At 36.6% G+C, this 23,413-nt stretch overlaps 1 protein-coding gene and 1 pseudogene across 4 annotated transcripts in view; both read right to left on the reverse strand.

Annotated features, from left to right (window-relative positions):
- Nucleotides 1–23,413, reverse strand: part of RNF13 (ring finger protein 13) — a 163,056-nt gene that overhangs the window by 134,618 nt on the left and 5,025 nt on the right. For 3 of the 4 annotated variants that reach the window (XM_060638929.2, XM_060638931.2, XM_060638928.2), the window contains exon 2: nucleotides 1,621–1,750. In XM_060638929.2, the coding sequence (XP_060494912.1) occupies nucleotides 1,621–1,734 (114 nt within the window). In that variant the 5' untranslated portion in view covers nucleotides 1,735–1,750. Of the gene's footprint in view, nucleotides 1–1,620; nucleotides 1,751–7,430; nucleotides 7,508–23,413 lie in introns of all 4 variants that reach the window. The other variant, XM_060638930.2, reaches the window with a different exon arrangement.
- On the reverse strand, nucleotides 3,585–7,409 carry LOC132683227 (mitochondrial carrier homolog 2 pseudogene; annotated as a pseudogene).

Consider the following 23,413-nt stretch of genomic DNA (forward strand, 5'->3'; position numbering starts at 1 on the left):
ACCACATCAAGCTTCGGTCAGCAACAATTCTGGCCCTTCTGTTTCTAGAGTGACCTAATGTCATTAAGCAAATCACTTGCACCTAGAAATTTAAAATAATAAATCTTTAGCATAGCACCTAGAGTATAGATGTGTAGACACACATATATACATACACACACAGTTAGTTCTTTTTCTGGCTTCAAAGAAATGAGAAACAGGAAATATATACACTTCCCAGTGCAGAGGACAGTAAAACAACCTAGAAAGAAATACTAAGGTTTTGAAGAGCAATCTTCTTTTCTAAAAACTTTTCTATCTACCATCAAAGATCAGATCATTCTGCTTCCCTTCTCATTAATATTAATCTGAGGTTGAAATTTCCTATAAGCATCTTATATAATTTTTAAAAATATCAAGGGGTGTCTGGGTGGCTCAGTCAGTTAAGTGTCCGACTTTGGCTCAGGTCATGAACTCACGGTTCGTAAGTTCGAGCCCTGTGTCGGGCTCTGTGCTGACAGCTCAAAGCCTGGAGCCTGCTTCAGATTGTGTGTCCATCTCTCTCTGCCCTCCCTCGCTCACATTCTGTCTGTCTGTCTCTCTCTCTCAAAAATAAACAAAATTTAAAAAAATGCTTTTTAATATTGGGGCACCGGGGTGGCTCGGTTGGTTAAGCATCTAACTTTGGCTCAGGTCATGATTTCATGGTCCTTGAGTTCAAGCCCCGCATCAGGCTCAGTGCTGACAGCTCGGGGCCTGGAGCCTGCTTCAGATACCGTGTCTCTGTCTCTCTCTGCCCCTCCCTGACTCAGGCTCTGTCTCTCAAAAATAAATAAACATTAAAAAAAGTGATGTTATCAGGGGCGCCTGGGTGGCTCTGTTGGCTAAGCATCGGACTCTTGATTTTGGCTCAGGTCATGATCTCACAGTTTGTGAGTTTCAGCCCCATGCTGGGCTCTGCACTCACACTGTAGAGCCTGCTTGGGATTCTCTCACCCTATCTCAAAAATAAATAAATAAACATTTAATTTTAAAAAATTAAAAAATAATTTAAAAATTAAAAAAATATTGTTATCAAAGTCATTAGAGTTATGCTAATTACCAAGAAAAACAGTAAGTTTCTATACAAATACACAACATGTAGATTCATGTGTGCAAGAGCACTCTTGAAAATGCACACACTCTATGGGGCGCCTGGGTGGCTCAGTCGGTTAAGCGTCCGACTTCAGCTCAGGTCACGATCTCGCGGTCCGTGAGTTCGAGCCCCGCGTCAGGCTCTGGGCTGATGGCTCAGAGCCTGGAGCCTGCTTCCGATTCTGTGTCTCCCTCTCTCTCTGCCCCTCTCCCATTCATGCTCTGTCTCTCTCTGTCCCAAAAATAAACGTTAAAAAAAAAAAGAAAAAAAAAAAAAAAAAGAAAATGCACACACTCTCAAGAACAACATTTATCAAGTACTTACTGTATGTGAGATTTTATGTTAGATATTAAGCAATAAAAACATGAGTAAAGCCCTCCACTTCCAAGTAAAAACCATGTGCACGTGCCTGTATGTTCATAGGTAAACGTCTTACCATTTAGGACTTCTTAAAAGCTCTTCTTTAAGGGATGTTTTTAAACATGAATAAATCTTACTGTACTTACTGCTAAAATGTCTGCTTCTACAGGTAGTAGGTTTAAGAATGCAAAGAGCTGGACAGTCAAAATGGTATAGACTTGTGTGGCTGACAGCATGAGCATCCCGATGGAGAGCAGCATCTTGCTGTAAAATCACCTGGAAGATAAGCAAATAAGTAACGATGAGCTCTGGTACTTGGTCCCTGAAAACAAATCACTTAATATGTTAATTCCTGATGTCCAAAAAAATCTTACAAATGTGTTAACATTAAAATTAAACATATTTCAAAAGCATAAGAATTTAGACAGATTTGGACATTTAAGTACACACCCAAAGTTAGTCAATAACCACATAACTCATGGTAACTAAGTTCTGTGTTTTAACCACTAAACAAATATCCTTCCATGGTTCTCAGTATGTAGTACGGCTTGTCTACTAATTCAGTTAGGAAGGGAACTAGATTTCAATGAATATAATGACTAAAAAACACAAAAAAATCCCTTTGCTTTACAATTTTTACAATTTTATTTTTTTAATGTCTATTAAAAAAATGTGCAGGAGAGGGACAGAGAAAGAAGGAGAGAGAGAGAATCCCAAGCAGGCTCCACCCTGTAAGCACAGAGCCCAACATGGGACCCAAACCCAGGAACCATGAGACTATGACTGGAGCCAAAATCAAGAGTCAGACACTCAACTGACCGAGCCACCCAGGCACACCTACAATTTTAAAGAATTTTTATAATTATTTAAATATAACTAATAATTTCACATGCAAATTAACTTTTTATTTATTCTTGCATATTGCACCCACTTTAGAGAATATAAGAGAAAAACCAGCCATATATTATAAATACGCTTTGCTCTGTCCCTCCTAACGATGTATGTACCTTTTTCCCTCTACGTCCTAATGGCAATAGTGCAGCTACCTTTTCCAACTTCACCCAATTTTCTATGAGTCCTTAGCTATCTTGCAGCAAAAAGATACCATTAAAGGACTAAACAATAACCAAGTAATAAGATTAAAATTCTCTTGGTAGGCCTCAACGATCAGTATAACATATTTTTTTAAAGGTGAGAACAAAGTTTGCAAAGACAAGGGCCTTTATTTTTATTTTATTTTTATTTGAGACAGAGAGAGAGAAAGAGAGAGGCAGAGAGACAGAATCTTAAGCAGGCTCCGCACTCAGCACGGAGCCTCATGAGGGACTCAATCCCATGACCCTGAGATCATGACCTGAGCCGAAACCAAGAATCAGATGCTCAACTGACTGAGCACCCCAGAGACAAGGGCCTTAATAATGAATTATTTCAGTAAATGCCACTAACTCAAGTAATACTAATTTTGATGATGATTACTGTTGATAAGGCTCTGTATCAACAATGTGACTCTTTGACACACACTGAAAGAGAAATGCCTCTGAACAATTTTTGAACTACCTTCTTACAAAACCATTAAGATCAAAGAAGAAATGAAGTTGGAAACATGTCAAATGTATAGATCTGTTCCACAGAGACAAAGAGTGGGTTAGGGATTGCCTGGGGGGCTGCAGGTAGGAGCCAAGGGAACTTGGTGGGCAGCTAGGAATGGGGAATGACTGCCCATGGGTATGGGGTTTCTTTTAGGGGTGAAGAAAATTTTCTAAAATTAGATTATGGTGATTGTTACACAACTCCATAAATATACTAAAAATCACTGTGCTGTTCACTTTATTTTGTGTGTGTGTGCTGTTCACTTTAAATGGGTAAATCTTATGGTATGTTAATTATATGTCAATAAAGCTTTTTTAAAAATGTATAGATTTGGGGGTGCTGGGGTGGCTCAGTCGGTTGAGCATCTGACTCTTGATTTTGACTCAGTTCATGATCCCAGGCTCATGGGATCGGGCCCCAAGTTGGGCTTTGTCCCTATGCTCCTCTCCCCTGCTTGTGTGTTCTCTCTCTCCCTCTCTCTCTCTGTCTCTGTCTCTCTCTCTCTCTCAAAAAGAAAAAAAAAAAAAAGTATAGATTTGTTGCTATTAGTTTCTTAGGAAATACATGTTATAATATACCTTTGTGCAGAAAAGAGTTAACATAGCAGGCCTGAGGCTGCTATCATTAGAAAGACCTGCTTGCAGAATTGGCCCTTCTTATTTCAGGAAGGTTCCCATCATTCCCTGATAAGAACGTCTCATTGTGTCTGAACTCTGCAAATAATGTGGTTATGTTGAAAACACATTTTCTTTCTGATAATCTGAAATTTTGAATGCTAGGTAGAGGGTACTTACAAGCACAGTCCCCAACAGAAACCCTGAGTACTGAATCACTGAACAGTGCCCAATATAAACCCTGGGTACTGAGCATTTCACATGTGTTGTCATAACTTAGTGCTGAGGAATTAAGTATATCCTGCGTGACTCCATTGATAAAGGACTCTTAAAAGCTTATATCTAGTTTTCTCTGGACTTTACCCCGCGAAAAATATCTTTAAACATTTGGAAACTAAACAACACCATTCTAAATAATCCATGGACTAAAGAAAAAGCCTCAAGAAAAATGTAAAAAAATGCATTGAATTGAATGAAAATGAAAATACAACATATTAAAGTTTGTGGGACACAGCTGAAGCAGCGCTGAGAGAAAATTTATAGCATTGAATGCATACATTCGTAAAAGAGGAAAGGATTCATTTTGATAATCTAAGCTTCCATCTCAAGAACTTCAGAGAAGAACAAAATATACTCAAAAGAAGCAAAAAGAAATAAATAATAAAGATAAATCCACACTGTAAAGGCCAACTGAAAGTAACACCGATATTCAAGTTGATGTTCAAAAGGTTAACCCTATGCTTAACACAGGTACTCAAGGACTTCAAACCAATGCTCAAGGCACAATAGCCACTGGACTGTTTCCTTCTTTTACTCTGGATATGAGACAGCAGAGACAGAGGGGAGGGGGAACATGTACGTGTGTATTTAACAATAGGCAGTGGGTTTGGTTACACTTCTTTTTGCTTTTATTATGTTTTGAAAAATAACACGTTCTGGAGTTTTTATTGTCTCTCTTTACAAAACTAGCCCTTATTGATTGTTGAAAATGTGCAAAAAATTTAAATCACTCATAATCACCAAATTAAGGAATAACTAGCATCCATATTTTGGTGTGTAACCTTCCATTCTTTTAGTGATATGTACATTCAAATATATATTTAGCAAAACTGGGAATATACTATATGTGCACATTGTTTTGTTAACTGTAATCTTTTCACTTCATATACTGTGAATATTTTCCTAATTCATTAACTGTACTTGAAAAAATTAAAAATTTCAAACCCTGTACCATAGCATCCCCTGGAGAACCAAGCAGCTAGCAGTCCAGGAAACCCTCTGGGGCTTCCACACTTTTCAAACATTTTTTCCAAGATCAAATGACTATTTAAAAAGCAGCCACACTGTATACAAATCAACATTCTCTCCCATTACTCCGTGCATCTGGGACTATAGAAATGTCACTGTTGGGGCGCCTGGGTGGCTCAGTTGGTTAAGCATCCAACTTCGGCTCCGGTCATGATCTCACGGCTCGTGAGTTCAAGCCCGGCATCAGGCTCTGTGCTGACAGCTGAGCCTGGAGCCTGCTTCATGTTCTGTGTCTCCCTCTCTCTTTGCCCCTCTCCCACTCATGCTGTCTCTCTCTGTCTCTCAAAAATAAAAAATAAACATTAAAAAAAAAAAGTCCCTTTAAAAAAAAAAAGAAAGAAAGAAATGTCACTGTCCCTGCCCCACATCTTCAAATTGACATTCTCAGGTCACAACAATAAGTCTTCCTACAGGGGACCATCCGGAAAAAACAAGCTATTTCCTCAGCTCATATTTCTGTCTTTTTGTAGCATTACCAGCACTCTATCCAAGAAGTATATATTGGGGAGTAGGAAGGAGACCCACCAGCTAGTACACAGTTGTTGACAGCCACAAGATTAAAGACAAGCACAGAGGGACAGGTCAATATACTGGCAAAAAAATCCTGTGACAGCTTGGGAATAACTCTTCATTTCACTCCTGGTGGAAACTCCACTGTCCAGTGCATAGCTATTGATGAGGTAGGCCAGTGAGTTACAGAGCCACAAATAAGTGATATCACCTAGGAGACAAGGAATAAGACCTGCAAAAGTCCTAGGATGCCCTCTTTGCAATAGATGGTTACTATGGAGTCACGAAGTCCATAGTACTTGGATTTTCTGCCAATGAATTGTTCCATAAATCCCAGACTAATCGTGTGGAAGGTGTGATGAGGGTAGCAGCAGAATGAGCCACCATCTTTCAAGTTGTCTCCTTGATAAATTGGTTGAAGGAGGGTGTGACTTCTTTCTGTACATTTACAGGGCCTAAATAGTCAACCTTGTCACATTCCTGGTAACGCTGCAAAATTTTACCATGGACCACAGTTCCAAGGACTCCTGAACAGTCTTGGAGTTAAGCCTGTGAAAAACCTACACTTCCCATGGATGTTTGCAATGTGCTGAGCATAACAAAACAGACCAGGAAGCCGACTTACTTGCCAACCAAAAATATTTCATCCTACTATTGGAGGAAGAGGCTCATATCCTACATGAGCAACTGGGACAAGATGGTGAGGCCAGAGCCCAGGAGCACCTGACTGGCCCCATCCACCATCATGGTACCTGAGGACATTTTTTTAAAATTATATTTCATACACTGGGTTTCCTGAGGACATTTCATACACTGGGTTTCCTGAGGGTACCTGAGGACATTTTTTTTTAATTGTATTTCATACACTGGGTTTCCACACATGACTTTGTTTATACAAAATGAGAACTACTGGTTTAAAACAATATATAATGACCACATGACATTCCATGTGAATGCACTATAATGGATTTAATGGAATGCACTCTAATGGATCAAACAGAATCTCTATTGTTAGAAAATTTTTTGACTATTATAAACTCTACGATAAATACTCTTGTAGTTAAACTCCATAGGCACACTCTTATTTTTTTTAGATTAAAGTCACAGAAGTGAGTAGTAGTATTCTAACTGTGGTAAGAAATAGGAGATCCAGTATTTGATAGACGTAGGTTTATGCTGAGGCACTGACACATACGAACAGTGTGATTTTGAGACAAAATGACTAAGTTGCTTCATCTGTAAAAGGAGAATTGTTTAGGACTTAAAAGGACAACTCTGTGGAATAAATACAAAAATGCACATAAGGACTTAACAGCAGTGGAATACAGGAGGAAGAGAGTTTTGGGGTGGTGCTGCCAATAGACAAAACAGGAAATACCAAAGGAGAACTACAGTTAGTGGAGGTGAGCACAACTGGGGCTGTTTTTTTTCCATTAATGTTTGTGAAATATTCTGGTGGGCATGTAAACAGAATGCAATAAATAGAAGTCAGGAGCTCTACCCAAGGCACAGAGAGATGTAGTATCATCAACAAATATGTGATAACTAAAGTGATTTTAACGCAAAAGTGAAAATCAAGAAGAGGGCTAAAGAAAACTCTAAACAGTATATAAATTTAAGGGTCAAGAGAAAGGGAAAACAAAGAAAGAGACTGATTTCACAAAAGTTAAGAAAGAAAAGAATGTTGAAATGAATGTGGGGGGAAGGAAGGCAATCAACAGAAGTAAATGTTGAAGAAGTGGCAAACAGTCTAAAATTTTCAGAGTCTGTCCAACTAAACATTTTTATTTCCCTGTAGTCCCACAAGTACCCTTGCTCTGATCAACTCACAATTTCAAAAAATGCACTCTGCTGTCACCAGCTCTATATCTTGTGATATATATATCATCTATAACAATCATGTGTTAGCCAGAAATTAAAATACAATCATCTACCTTCAAAGGAAAATTCAGGAGAAAATGATGAATCCTATGATATTATATGCAAATTTTTGTTTAAATATATGCAGTTTCTGTAAAAAAAGATCCATAGTTATTAACACATTTTCAAAAAAAAAAAATCACACACACAAAAAAATAATCACAAAAATCTCCAAGAAATCTTCTGGAGAGAAAGGTTAATAAGTTTAAATCCTTCAATACTATCTTGTAGCACCTAAACTACTGGGTTAAGTCAAATTGTATTACTAGACAACATTACTTACTGTAAAAATGACTTCCTAACTGATGAAAAGAATGACAAGTGGAAAGACTGTTAATTATAAAAGCTTGTCACAAAAACAAAAACGTTCCCCAAGGGGTAATCTCTCTTGAAATCAAGTATAACCCTTAAAGAAACCTGGAAGCTACTCACGGACTGTTACAAAAAGGGGTTCCTTTCCTATAGGAGACTCTCCTATGCTGCTCTGATACCCACCCACATACGCTTACAATTCAGTACACTCTTGGTTGAGTATAAAAGCTGTACCTGAATGAACATAAGGCTTCTCAGTTAAGATATATCTTATGCTGATAAGCCACGTTCCCAGCCGGTATCCTTCCACAAAGCTAGTGAAACCTGGTGTCAGGTTACACCCATTTAGAGTGTTATTATCAACCAGAACCCCTGACTCATCATGCAGAGTGGGTGTTATACCTTTCTTCCCCATTACAATTCTCATCAGTCTCTGATAAATTCGAATTTATTCAATTACTGCAGCCTCTATAACAGAATTCAATAAAGTATTATTTGTTGTGACTCTTATCACTCCCAAATAGAATGCATTCTATTGAGGACATTCTTTTTTCATGATTTTATTTAAGTTCTAGTCCGTTAACATACAGGATAATATTAGTTTCAGGAGTAGAATTCAGTGATTCATCACTTACATATAACATCCAGTGCTCATCATAACAAATGCCCTCCTTAATACCCATCATCCATCTAAGCCCATCGCCCACCCACCTCCCTCCATCAACCCTCAGTTGTTCTCTATATTTAAGGATCTCTTATGGTTTGTTTCCCTCTCTCTTCCCCACTCCCATATGTTCATCTGTTTTGTTTCTTAAATTCTATATATGAGTGAAATCATATGGTATTTGTTTTTCTCAGACTTTTTTCGCTTAGCATAATATACTGTAGCTCCATCTACATTGCTGCCAATGGCAAGACTTCATTTCTTTTTGATGGCTGAGTGATATTCCATTGTATATATATATACACCACATCTTCTTTATCCATTCATCAGTCGATGGACATTTGGGTTCTCTCCATAGTTTGGCTATTGTTGATAATGCTGCTATAAACATTAGGGTGCATGTACCCTCTTTGAATCTGTATTTTTATATGCTTGGGTAAATGCCTAGTTCTATTTTTAACTTTTTGAGGAACCTCCATACTGTTCTCCAGAGTGTCTGCACCAGTTTGCATTCGCACGAACAGTTGCAAGAGGTTCCCCTTTCTCCAAAGAGGACGTTTCTTTAGAACGTTTTTGAAAAAGCACACAGAAAAGCCTTCTAATAAAATTGAAGCCACCAATTCAGCCCCTCTGGCCAACCTAATGGTCTAAGTTTTAGCAAGCACCTTTAACCTGACTGATTAACTAAACCTTTCTTTGTGGTTTTACAGATCATGCATTGTTTGCTAATAAGACTCAGAACCAAACCCTGTTGTACAACCTCCCCCCCCCCCCCCCCACACCTCAGTACACAACCTCTGAGCACTGCAGTGATAACATCTGAAAGCTGACACCACTGAGTCTGCACATAATTAAGAATTGCTACAGACCACTATGCTCCCCTTTTACTGATTAACTGCCCTAATGTTCCTTTAAAACTCTTTGGGCCTGGCACAAACCTTGGAGTTTGTTTTTGGACAAGAATCTACCCTCTCCCCAGGTGGCGTTCCTCCTAAATAAAGCTCATATTCCTTTCCTTTTTTTTCTTTTTCTTTTTTTTGGGCCAAGTTTTAACTTAAATTCCAGCTAATTAATATACACATTACTAATTAACATAAACATTAGTTTCAGGTGTAGAATTTAATGATTCGTCACTTATATACGATACTTGGTGTTCATCACAATCATACTACTTTCCAAACAAAAACAATCTCTTGAGTATTGGCCTTCCAAGCAATGAGCAGCTGAACTCGGGTTTTTCGGTAACAAAATCTTGCTAGTTACAAATATCTACCTCTTTTCCTCCATTCCACCTTCTCTCTCTCTCTTTACTCTCTTTCTTTCTTTCTCCATAATTAACAAAAATAGGAGTATTCACTCTAAGTATTCACTCTAAGTATTCCTAAAATCAGAAGTCTACATTTCTTCAAAGTAAGTATTTAGTAGAGAAAATGCAAAAAAATCCTTGAAAACTACCAAGCAGGTTTCTTAGAGGTATAGCCATCATCACAATCTCTGATCATATCCAACTGTGCCTACTACTTGACAGAACTTCACCCATTATTAACAGACATTTTATCTGAAATTAGCTTCCTGACTGACTAAAGTTTTCCAGCTGGCAAATTCTCATTCTACTTTCTGTTCAGTTTATGTCGCCTAAAATGTATTCTTGTCAAAACTATTTTAACCCAATTCTAACAAGACTTCAGAGCTAACTTCAAGCTTACAGGAAATACATAGAACAGAAAAAAAAAAAAAAAAAAAAAAAGCTCTAAGACAAGGTGGGTGTTACTTGAGAGCACTGCACCAATTCCTGTAAAATTAAATGGAATAAACAAAATAGTGTAATGAGATGAAATGGGAAAACAGCATGAAATATGAAACATTAAATCCAAAAGCAAAAGTTTCAAGCAAACCAATGATAAAAATACAGTTAAGGAACAAGAGGGACAATGTGAATGTGCTCTAGATATTAGATACATTTTTTTTTTTAAGTAACTGTTCATTTTCTTGGGTATGACGGGAGTATTGTGGTCAAATGAGAAAGTCCTTATTTTTGGAGATGCATAGTGAAATACTTAGGAATGAAATGTCATGATACCTGCAATTTACTTTAAAATACACAAGTCAAAAAATTTAAACCAGAAGACTAGTGAATGTTAAATCTAGGTGAAGATTATATTGAGATTCATTATACTATTTCTCTGTTTATTATACAAATTGTCAAACACAGAAAAGTTTTTTTAATGTACTGAATAAATCATTTTAACTCTTCAAGGATCTTCTTAGAAGGCCTTCAGCCTTATTTTTAAATGTTGATATAATATACATAAAATTGTTTAAAATGGTAAATTTTGTTCAGTGTTAAGTTCAGTAACAGTAACTACATTTACACTGTTGTATAACCAACATCACCATTCATCTCCAGAACTTTTCATCTCCCCAAACTGAAACTCTGTAACCATTAAACATGAATTTCCCATTCCCTACTCCTGCTATCCCCAGCAACAATTTTACATTCTGCCTCTATAAATTTGACTATCCTACATACCTGATATAAGCAAAATCACTTTTTGTCCATTTTTGTCTGGCTCATTTCACTTAGCATAACGTCGTCAAGATTTATCCATGTTGTAGCATGTGTCAGAATTTCCTTTTTAAAGGCTAAATAATATCCCATTATATGTATATGCCACATTTTGTGTATCCATTCATTTACTGATGACACTTTGGTTGTTTCCATCTTTTGGCTATTGTGAATAAAGCTGCTACGAACTGGGTATACAAATAACTGAGTCCCTGCTTTCACTCCTTTGGGGTATATGCCCAGAAGTGGAATTGCTGAGTCATTATGGTAATTCTGTTTAATTTTTTGAGGAACTGCTGTATCGTTTTCCATATCAGCTGCACCATTTTACATTCCTACCAGCAATGCACAGGGTTCCAATTTCTTTGCATCCTCACCAACACTTACTATTTTGTCTGTCTGACAATAGTCATCCTACTGGGTGTAAAGTGATATCTCATTTGGTTTTGATTTTTATTTCCCTAATTATTAGTCATGTTGAGCATCTTTTCATATGCTTATTAGCTATTTGTGTGTCTCCTGGAAGGAATAATTATTTAAGTCCTTTGCCCATTTTTAATCTGGGTGTGGATGTTGTTGTTGAGTTATAAAAGTTCTTTATATAGTCTGTATTTATTTCCCTTATCAGATATATGGTTGAAAACTGTTTTCTCCCATTCCATGGGTTTTCTTTTCACTCTGTACAGTGTCCTTCAGTGCACAAGTCCAACTCACCTATTTTTTCTTTTGTTGCCTGTGCTTTTAATGTTATATCCAAGATATCACTGCCAAATCCAATATTATGAAGTTTCTCCCCTATGCTTTCATCTAAGAGTTTTACGTATTAGTTCTACATTTATGTTTTTGATCATTTTGAGTTGTTTTTGTATATAAGATGGGTCCAACTGCATTCTTTTGCAGGAGGATATCCAGTTTTCCCAATACTATTTGTTGAAAGGACTGTCCCCCTCCTCCACTCAAAGGTCTTGACACCCTTGTCAAAATTCACTTAACTATATATGTAAGGATTTATTTCTAGGCTATCATATTCCAGTGGTCTGTATGTTTGTCCTTATGCCAGAACCATACTGCTTTAATCACTGTAGCTTTGTAGTAGATTTTGAAATCAGAAAGTATGAGACTTCCAACTTTGTTTTTTGTCAATATTGACTAGTTGAGCTCCCTTGAGATTCCATAGGAATTTTAGGACATATTTTTTTCTACTTCAGTAAAAAAAAAAAAAAAAAAAAAAAAAAAAAAAAAAAAAAAAAAAAAAAAAAAAAAATTCATTGGTATTCTAATAGGGATTGCACTAAATCCACAGATCACTTTGAATAGTACTGACATCTTAATAATACTAAGTCTGTCAATCCATGAACATGGGATGTCTATCCATCTATTTATGTCTAATTTCTCTCAGCAATGTTTTGTAGTTTTCAACATATAAGTCTTTTGCAATCTTGGTAAGTTTATTCCTCAGTATTTTATTCTTTCTGACGCTATTGTAAATGGAATTGTTTCATTAATTTCCTTTTGTGATAGTTCACTGATTTTTGCATATTGATTATATATCCTTCAACTTTGCTGAATTTGTTAGTTCTAATAAGGTTTTTTTGTGGAACCTTTATGGTTTTATACATGTAAAATCATGTTATCTGTAAACAGAGATAATTTCACTTCTTCCTTTCTAATTTGGTTGCCTTTTATTTCTCTTTCTTGCCTGATTGCTCGGGCTAGGACTTCCAGCACTCTAATAAGGACTAGAAGTGGTAAAAGCAGGCATCCTGGTCTTATTCCTGATCTTAAAGGAAGAACTTTCATTTTCAGTCTTTTACCACTGCATATGATATTAAGTGTGGGATCTTCATATACAACCTTTACCATGTTGAAGTAACTCCCTTCTTACTTATTCAATGCTTTTTATCATGATTTTTATCAAATGCTTTTTTCTCCATTAATTAAGACGGCCATGTGTTTTTTCTTTACACTATTAGTATGATGTATTACTGATTATTTTTCATATGCTGAACCATCCCTGAATTCTAGGAATGCACTTGATCATGGTGTTGTTGAATTTGGTTTGCTAGTACTTTGTTGAGGATTTTGCATTAATACTCATAAGAAATACTGGTCTGTAGTTTTCTTATAGTATCTATCAGTGTCTGGCTTTCATATCAGAATAATGCTGGTCTTACATAATGAGCTAGGAAGTATTCCCTCCTCTTCAACTTTTTGGAAGAGCTTAAGGACTGGTATAATTCTTTTTTAAGATATTTGGTAGACTTCACCAGGGAAGCTATCTGGTCCTGAGCTTTTCTTGCTAGGGAGGTTTTTGATTATTGATTCAACCTCCTTACTAGTCATAAAATCTATACAGATATTCTATTTCTTCATGACCTAGTCTTGGTAAGTTGTCTGTTCCATTTCAACTAGGTAATCCAATTTCTTGTTCTACAATTATTCACAGTACTCTTTCATAATTCTTTTTATTTCTGTAAAATTGGCAGTAATATGTCCCTCTTTCAGGTTTGATTTTAGTAGAGCCTCCTTTTTTTTTTCTTAAAGCTATCGAAAGGTTTATTAATTCTGTTGATCTTTTCAAAGAACCAACTCTTGATTTTGTTAATTTTCCCTTGGCCTTGTTTTGGAGAACATGAGCACCCTGGCTGGCACACATAATTATCTGTATAGCTGAAGAGCACAGATGCCAGTTACTCATCTAATGCTGGTCTGGTATTTGCAAAATTTTAAAACTTCCCCAAGCATCACAGTAAATCCTAAGCTCACTTTAAATCTATGACAATACCATACAACTCATCTACACAAAAATACAGACTAAAACTTCATTTTACAAATGAGGACCAATATTACTTTCAGGAAATTCCTTTCCAAACAACGTTTAATTCTGAAGATAACTCACATCCTGACATCAACTAGTTTAGTGCCAAATAACACTCATGAAACAGCTAATCAGCTCCATAGGAAAGCCTCTGAGTAAGCTCTTATTCTACTGATTCCCAAGCGACATTCCTGAGCATCACTAGCGTTCCAAAAATGACCAAAATACTCCACTGCTAAAATAATGGTAATCTCTTCCTAGTTTGCCAAAAGATTTAAAGGATAGTAATTTCAATTTGGTTTTCTCCATAAATGTATCTTATACTACAATAAGCATCAAAAGCAAGCATTAACAGAAAATACATGTGAACAGCTAGTTAATGACTTTAGTGTATAATTTATAATAGCCAAATCACATTTCATAAAATAGGTTTTTTAATAAATGTGCTAATGGTCATGTATGTATATTGGATACATGTGGTACTATGTTTCCTCCAAAATAGTGTTCTCAATTCATACAAAAATTGATTATATCAATAACTACATAGTGTTCCTTAAAAAGCATCATGACTTCCAAGAGTTTTAACAACTGGGAACTACTAATATACTGTAGTTAAAAAAAAAGCCCAAAAAACTATGCTGTATGGGAATTTAAGAAATGGTTTAGAGGTTGTCATGAGCAAAAGTGTTAGAACAAAAAACAACAAGGCTTAACTTTTTAAGCAAAAATAAGATACCTAATAGTTCTTTGCAAAAAAACCGAAGGTTGATCCAAACTGAAAGCAAGCCTCACCTAAGATTTTTAACTATTGCCATCAACCAAAGCAAAATTTTTTTAGATTCCATGAAAATGCTTTACAATTTTATTTTTCCAACAAATGAAACAAAATTAACACATTTTTAATTTCAAAAGGTTAGCAAATAAAAAAAAAACATCAATTCTTTCCAAACTCAGGGCTTCATACAAACTATTCCCAATGTTTTGTATGTAATCATATCAACTTTTCTCCCCATAGAAACAATACTGTTTTTATTTTCTTTACATATTACCTGCATGTTTTAAAACTTTTGTAAAGCCTATTTATATATTGTATACCAAACAAAAATCTAGAAGAAAATGCACAGAAATCTTAACAGAAATCCATTACACTTCAAGTTTTCTAAGTGTGCGTTACTTTTACGCAAAAAAAAAAAAAAAATTTATGAGCAAGCAATAAGGTCTTATAATTCACAAGTCTATTCACAATTTAAAGATCTGAAGTGTGCAATCAAAAGAAGTGTAAAAAAAAAAAAAAAAAGGCGGATCTTGAGCTGAGAGTTAAGAAATCCAGCTGTCGTTTTCTCTCTGTAAGCACTGCATAATACTCAAAAGGTTCCATCCCACACTACAGTTCTTATGGTTAGTTGCCATTAAGGTCAAATGTAGCAGCTATTTGGGCTCTGAGGAATGTGCATCAGTTGGCAATAAGTCACGATGAACCACAGATGATATCAACTGTGATGCCATAGATTACCAGCACCCCACTTCCACTGGCAAAGAGCTCAGCACTGTGCTCACCAATACCAAAACTTCAAATTTTTAGGTCTGTCTCCTGCAACCACTCCAGGGATTAATTCTGTATTAGCAGAAATTCAATTAGGAGACAGAAACTATAAAGTAAATTAAATACAGAATGTTTAACAGAAGTAATTAGTAAACTAAGATGTAGGAAGGGATGGCAAGGAGCGAGAGAGAAGGATTCTATACTTTATATACAGTTTATAGTATGCAATTATAAGTCAATAAAGCAGTTTTTAATTTTTTTAAAAAAATTATTAAACCATGATTTTAGTTTTTCCTGATTTTGTCTTCTGTATTTGGGGCCCATGGCTGAGGCAGACCATCACCAGATGTCCTCAACCATATGTACTGCCGACAGACCACGCAGCAAGAACAGGAAAAGGAAAACACAAGTCACAGGAACTAGGAAGGAAAAAACCCTTTCTCTAGTAAATTCCCTCTAGCACCGTCTCCTCCAGCATCCTGTCCCCTCTAGGACCCAATAAAGCTTAATATCATGCTCTTTGTAAAGAACTGCTTAGAGTCCAGTCCTTTATCGTGGAGCAGGTGAGTTTGGAGTAGAAAGATAACAAATTGATAATTGACATGGTTATCTTTCTGTTCATGACAGTATTTAAATAAGGCAGTGCTTCTCTCATTTAACAATAGGAAAAAGAGGAAAATGAATATATGGCCATTAGCCTGTATTAAGGCACAGACTCTCTTTCCAGTTCTGAAAGAGCACCCATAGTCTCACTGAAGTAGCATTTATTTTTAAAAGCCACGCAAATTTCATATTCTATTCTAGGCTATTATCCATGTATGTTTAAAATAATAAGTGTTCACAATTACACAACAATTGATTATTATGTTTATAAGTTTCTAGAAGCTGCCCATATTCCTTGGCTGGTAGGCCCCTTTATCCACCTCCAAAACCAACATTGGCAGATGATACCTTTCGCATCCCATTATTCTAAACTCCTCTTCTGCTTCCTTCTTCTAAAGACCCTGCCTGGAGAATATAGGATAATCTTCCTACCCCAAAGTTCTTACCATATCTGCAAAGTTCCTTTTATCACATGAGGTAACATATTCACAGGTCCAGGTGTTAGGATGTGGACATCTTTGGGGTCATCGTTCTACCACAGTAATTATCCCATTTCTCATCAAATTTTCAACTTATTCATGTAGATCAGTATGGGATTATACTGATTTCATTCAATGGGTTATAATCTGCCATAGTAATTATTTTTTGATGCTTAATCGTTCCCGACTTGGCTCAAACAGCTTGTGTCTTTTTTTAAATGTTTATTCATTTCTGAGAGAGAGAGACAGAGAGAGAATGAGCGAGGGAGGGGAAGGAGGGACAGAGGATCCGAAGCAAGCTCAGAGCTGACAGCAGGAAGCCTAATGTGGGGCTCGAACTCACGACTATGAGATCGTGACATAAGCTGAAGTGAGGTGCTCAACCGACTGAGCCACCCAGGCTCCCCAGGCTTGTGTCTTTTTTATATGTCTCCATCATTCTTGAGCCCCTCTTTGTTGTCTGACAAGATTTTCAAGTCTCATCTTGTAGTTTTCCTGCCTCAGCCCTAAAACTGAGCCATTGCTCCAAGGAGAATATCCTTGTTTGCAGGAATTTTACATTAAAGTATTTAGAGCATCAGGTCAACAACTTACTCCCAAATGACTGAGGAGGAAAAAAAAAAAGGTCACTATACTGTTCTTACAACTTTTCTGGAACTTTGTGATTACTTCAAAATAAAAAAATCATACATTATTTTATATTAATCATGCCTTCCGAAGTTCAAAATAAATTATTTGAGGTTTGTGTAAATATTAGTGCAGATGACTGAAAATTTACCAACTATAAAAAATCTGGAATTCACTAGCATAATCAGAAGATCACTTAACATTATGTTGGAAGGACACCCCAAACTTCATATTTAGGATAATCTCACATCATAAAAATTAAAATTATTTAGTATTCCACTTTCCAACTTCATATTTATCTATATGATCCTATTCATTTGGGAAAAAAGTAAAGGACTATTAAAACCAATAAATGTTACAAAAATCAGTCATGTCTCCACACAGCAGCAATGAATAATTGCAAAATGAAATTAAGAAATAATTCCATCTATAAAAGGTATCCAGAAGAATAAAATACCCAGGAGTAAATTTAATCAAGGAGGTAAAAGACTTGTACACTAAAAACTATAAAACATTGCTGAACAAAATCAAAGGCCTAAATAATGGAAAGATACCCCATGTATTAGAAGACTTAATGTTGTTAAGATGGCAATACTACCAAAAGAAATCCGCAGATTCAGGGGCGCCTGGGGGGCTCAGTGAGTTAAGCATCTGACTCTTGGTTTCAGCTCAGGTCAAGATCTCAGTGTGTAGGGTCGAGTCCCGCGTCGGGCTCTGCACTGACAGTGTGCAGCCAGTTTGGGATTCTCTCTCTCCCTCTCACTCTGCCCCTCCTCCCCCTGCACTCTCTCCCTTTCAAAATAACTAAACTTTTAAAAAAAAAAAAACCACAGACTCAATACATTCCGTGTCAAAATTCCAATATCCTTTTATTCAGGAATGGAAGTCATTCCTCCAATTCTAACGGAATTACAAGTCCCCAGTAGTCAATATAATTCTGGGAAAAAGAGAACAACGCTAAAGGACTCATACTTCCTGATTTCAAAATCTTACTGTAAAGCTACAGTAACCAAAACGGTGTGGAATGGGCCTGAGGATAGACATGTCAACCAATGGAATTAAGACCCCAAAACAAACCCATACATCTATGCCCAAGTGGTTTTTGACAGAGGTGCCATGACCATTCAAAGGGAAAACAATAGTCCCTTCAAGTGTACACCAAACTCAAGATATAATAGGTGAAAATTAACTCAAAATGGTTCGGTGACCCATGAAATATGAACTAAAATGATAAAGCTCTTATAAGAAAACATAGGAGCAAGTCTTCATGACCTCAGATTCAGCAATGGAATCTTAGCTAGCACATCAAAAGCCAACAGCAAGAAAAAAAACTGGGCTTCATAAAAAGTAAAAACTTTTATGCATCAAAGGACATTATCAGGAAGTGAAAAGACAACCCACAGAATGGGAGAATACTTTTAAATCATATCTTCTAGGGGTCTAGAATCTAGGATATATAAAAACATTTACAACTCAATAATAAAAAGACACACATCCCAGTTAAAATATGGGTAAAGAACTTGAATAGACATTTCCCCAAAGATATACAAAGGGCCAACAAGCACATGAAAAGATGTTCAACGTTATTCGCCATTAGGGAAATGCAAATCAAAACCATAGTGAGGGGCGCCTAGGTGGCTGTCAGTTAAGCGTCTGACTTGGGCTCAGGTCATGATCTCACGGTTTTTGAGTTTGAGCCCCACATCGGGCTCTATACTGACGGTTCAGAGACTGGAGCCTGCTTCAGATTCTGTGTCTCCCTCTCTCTCTGCCCCTCCCCTGCTCACAGTCTGTCTCTCAAAAATAAATAAATGTTAAAAAAAAAAATTTTTTTTAAGCTATAGCAAGATGCCACTTCATACCCACAAGGATGGCAACAATATTAATTTTTAAATGGAAAGAACAAATGTGGCAATGTAAAAACTGGAACCCTCATACATTACCAGTGAGTTATAAAATAGTTCAGCCACTGTGAAAAACAGTTTGGTGAGTCCTCAAAAAGCTAAACATAGGACTACCATATGACCCAACAATTCCACTCCTGGCATATACCCAAAAGAAATGAAAACTGGTACTCAAAACAAATCCTTATATATGAATGTTGCCAACAACAATACTCACAATAGCCAAAGGGTAGAAAGAACTCAAGTGTCCATCAATAGATGAATGGATAAAGTGTGGTATCTACAGGGGCACCTGGGTGGCTCAGTCGGTTAAGCATCCGACTTCAGCTCAGGTCATGATCTCAGGGCTTGTGAGTTCCAGCCCCGCATCAGGCCTTGTGCTCACAGTTCAGAGCCTGGGGCCTGCTTTGAATTCTGTGTCTCCGTCTGTCTCTGCCCCTTCCCTGCTCACGGTCTGTGTCTGTCTCTCTCCCTCAGAAGTAAATGATTTAAAAAAAAATTTTTTTTTTAAAGTGTGGTATATACATACAATTACTTAGCTGTAAAAAGGAAAGAAGTAGCGACACCCACACCAGTGTTGCTGTAACAAGGCAGAACCTTGAAAACAGTATGCTAAGTGAAAGGCCCAGACACAAAGGTCACACGTTATATGATTCCATTTCTAGGAGACTTCCATAATAAATAGGAGGTATCTATTAAACCTAGCGAAACAGAAAGCATATTTGTGGCTGCCAGGGGTTTGGGGCAGCAGTAACTGCTTAATGGGTATAGGGTTTCATTTTGGAGTGATAAAAATGTTTTGGAACTAGACAGAAGTGGTAGTTGCACAACAATGTAACTGTATGAAATGTCACTCAATCGTGCACTTTAAAATGGTTAGTTTTAGGTTATATGAATTTCACCTCAAAAAAAAATTTTAATTAATGTTTATAATAAATGTTGGACAAATGTGTAAATTACAAGCACAGTTCTTTTTTGAAAGTCGAACATGTAAATTCAAGCACAGTAACTAGGCAGATAAAGTACTCTTCAACATTTAATGAGGTATTTTACATCTAAGCAAAGTAACAGTTCAATTCCTACTCTCTCTCTCATGACTTGATTTAGAAATATTCATCCATCTCGTGGTGTTTCTCCCTAGAAATTCACTTCCTCTATAAAAGTTTACCTGAATATCTCAATTATTAGAAACTGAGCCTGAACTAGAGTCATATTCATTCAAACTTCAACAAGTTTCTAGCCCTTTAGAACGGATTCTAAATCAAATTCTTATAACTGACCAGTTCTCTTACTTCAATAAGTAGACGATCCCAAAATTTCAGTTGTTTCTTCAACTTAATGTGGTTATGAACATTTAAATGTCTTAATGTTCAAATATTTCATAGTTCTGATATCCTAAAACCACAAAATTAACATTTGTCCTCAGAGTTAAGACTGATTTCCTCAAGCAGGGCTATATCATTGAAATAACATCTTTCTTGTGTACAATTCTCTTAAGAGGAATGTAAAGGTAGATATACAAATGCCTAATCATATTACTTCCTGCATAAAATTTGTTAACAGGTTAAACAACTTTCAGAATAAAGTCCAAAACTAAACTGTAGCTTAGCAGAGAAAGTTTTCCATAACGTCTCCAGCTTTGTCCCTTGCCATTCACTCTTCCTCAGTCTTTCTTTCTTCTCTGACCAGATGAACTTTCTCTTCTCACAGCCTCTCATTATGTAATGTGCCTTCTCTATGCCACCACAATGTAGCAAAACTAAATTGTTCATCACTCCCATTATTCTTTAAACTCCTTGAAGTTAGAGATTATAGCCTTTTCTCATTTGTATACTCAGCACCTGGCACAAAATCAAAGGCTGTTAGAAAATTAAAGTACGGAAATACGGATAACTATTAAGATCCATTATTAGAGTCTAAAATACTATGGTTTGTGACCATTCCAGAGGAGTTGGGGAGTGTAGTTCTAAAATACTATGGCTTCTGGGGCATCTGAGTGGCTCAGTTAGTTAAGCGTCTGACTTCGGCTCAGGTCATGATCTCAAGGTTTGTGAGTTTAGCCCCATGTCGCACTCTGTGCTGATAGCTCAGAGCCTGGAGTCTGCTTCAGATTCTGGGTCTCCGTCTCTCTCTGCCCCTCCCCCACTCATGCTCTGTCTCCCTCTCTCTCTCAAAAATAAATAAACATTAAAAAAAAATTTTTTTAATACTATGGCTTCTTTTTCCTACATAATGGCAAAAAGTAAAACTATACATTAGGTTTTGTTTGGCTTCATTTTTTAAAATTATAATGCAGTCTTATTAGTAACTAACATCAAATAGATAACATTAATTTTGTAGACATATTTTTTAAATATCTACCTCATTAATTAAGAGTATAAATTTAGTCTGACTACCATCCAATGGAAGCTCTTTTATCTGCATTAGTAAAATGAAACATTACTACAATCGACATGTTTTAAGTCTTAAAAGTAGAAATTCTTTGACTAAAAAAGTTCCAACATCATTTTATAAATGAGGAAATGAACTGAGAGGTGCAGTAATACAGTCACCCAACTAATTAGTGGGCAAGTTGGGTCCACCCAGATTCCCTTAATGTTGATGCTTTCAGCTCCAATATAACTTTATTTCCATTTCAGCCTCATAGACAAGTAGGCAATGCAATTTACAACATCCTTCATTTTTTCCCAATCCTCAATCTAATGAGTACTTGGATCCTTAATACTTACTACATTTAACTGATTCCTTTATCTTTAAGATTTGTTCCCTTTAACATATTTCCTTCTCCCTATCATGGATGTTTAATGAATACCTACATTTGCTGAGTATAAATACATCAAAGTCATTCCACTGGGAAGACGAGGAAATGGGTAGACACACATGAGTAAGAATAACATAGTCCCTTATTTCAAAGTGCTCTACAATATTAGTTACAATCTGGTATCGTACTCTTATTATCTTTTTAAAATTATGACCTTATACATACATAGTATAAGAAAGATCTAATTGGGGTGCCTGGGTGGCTCAGTTGGTTAAGCGTCCGACTTCGGCTCAGGTCATTACATCACAGTTTGTGAGTTCGAGCCCCACGTCGGGCTCTGTGCTGACAGCTCAGAGCTGGAGCCTGCTTTGGATTCTGTGTTTCCCTCTCTCTCTCTGCTCTTCCCCTGCTGATGCTCTGTCTCTCTCCTTCAAAAATAAATAAACATTTTTAAAAAAGATCTAATTACTTTTCATTATTAAAATATACATTATTTCTCCCTCTAGAAGATAAGGTCCATGAGAGCCAAAGATTTGTCTCTTTGGTTCACTGATACACTCTGAGTGCCTAGAACAGGGCCTTCCATCAAAGGTACTTAAATATTTGTTGACTGCATGAATGCTATAAGTATTAGGATCCAAATAGTAGGATGGAAGTACTATTTCCAGTAATGATGTGACAAAACATGTAAACCTTTCCTTACCCTAATGTGTGTGCCTAACCTCCAATTTTTTATTTGATTGGCCAATTACTCAGACCTTATATTAAACAGAACTAAAATTAGTTCACAGATGGATAAACTATACTGTTTAACATCATGCCCTACCCAACTGCATCAAACCCTAGTAAATCTGCCAAGAAACCTCTAAGCCCTTCTACTACTTAGACCTGAGCCCTTTTTCAAGTATAAAAGGTCTCCAGATGTTTTCCTTCTTTCCTGTAGCAGCTCAGAATTGGGATTATCATTCTCATCATTTTACAGAATGAAAAACTGAAGCCAGAGAATGGTTAGCAGAAAGTTAGATTCGTTCACAGAATCTCTATTCTTCCTACCACATCATGCAGCCTTCTCCTGTTATCCTTTGAGACTCTTCTCCCACATTCCTGGCTATAAATACAATCTCTCTGGGTCCCCTCTTCTTTGCTGTCCCCATAATAAGCACACAGGCTCTCTGATTGTAAAGGTTTTGCTATTAATAATTCAGGGTAACAAAGACAAGAGGGCAAAAATAACAAATCTGGAGACGTTACAACAATTCAGTGCTCAACATGTGTGTGTATAAATGCCTGGTACTATATAAAAATCATAGCATCTTTCCAAGTTCTTGCTGTGAGAATCCCAAGCCTCCAAATTTACTGGTTCTCTTCTGAAATAATAAATATGAGCACCGCTAGGTTTCCAAAATTTTCCCTCTCTACTACTTTCCCTCCCTTCCTCCCAGGACACAAAATATATTACAGGGAGAAATAGTGGGTACATCTCTATCAAGTGAGAAATCTGCATTTCTAAGGACCTTCAGGAGTCACATCACTCCTATAAAATTCTGACCCACAGGAGGATGACTGCCTTAGACCATCTCCTCACAGTGTGAAAAATTGGCATTTTCTCTTTTTATGGAATACACAGAGCTCCCAGCTCCCACTTTACATTTCCAAACATTTGAACAACTCCTCAGTATCAAAATTAAAATCCCTATCATAAATTCTCCTCCTAGGGGCA

The sequence above is a fragment of the Panthera onca genome, chromosome C2 (genome assembly GCF_046562875.1).
Source record: "Panthera onca isolate mPanOnc1 chromosome C2, mPanOnc1 haplotype 2, whole genome shotgun sequence".
In the NCBI taxonomy this organism is placed as follows: Eukaryota; Metazoa; Chordata; class Mammalia; order Carnivora; family Felidae; genus Panthera; species Panthera onca.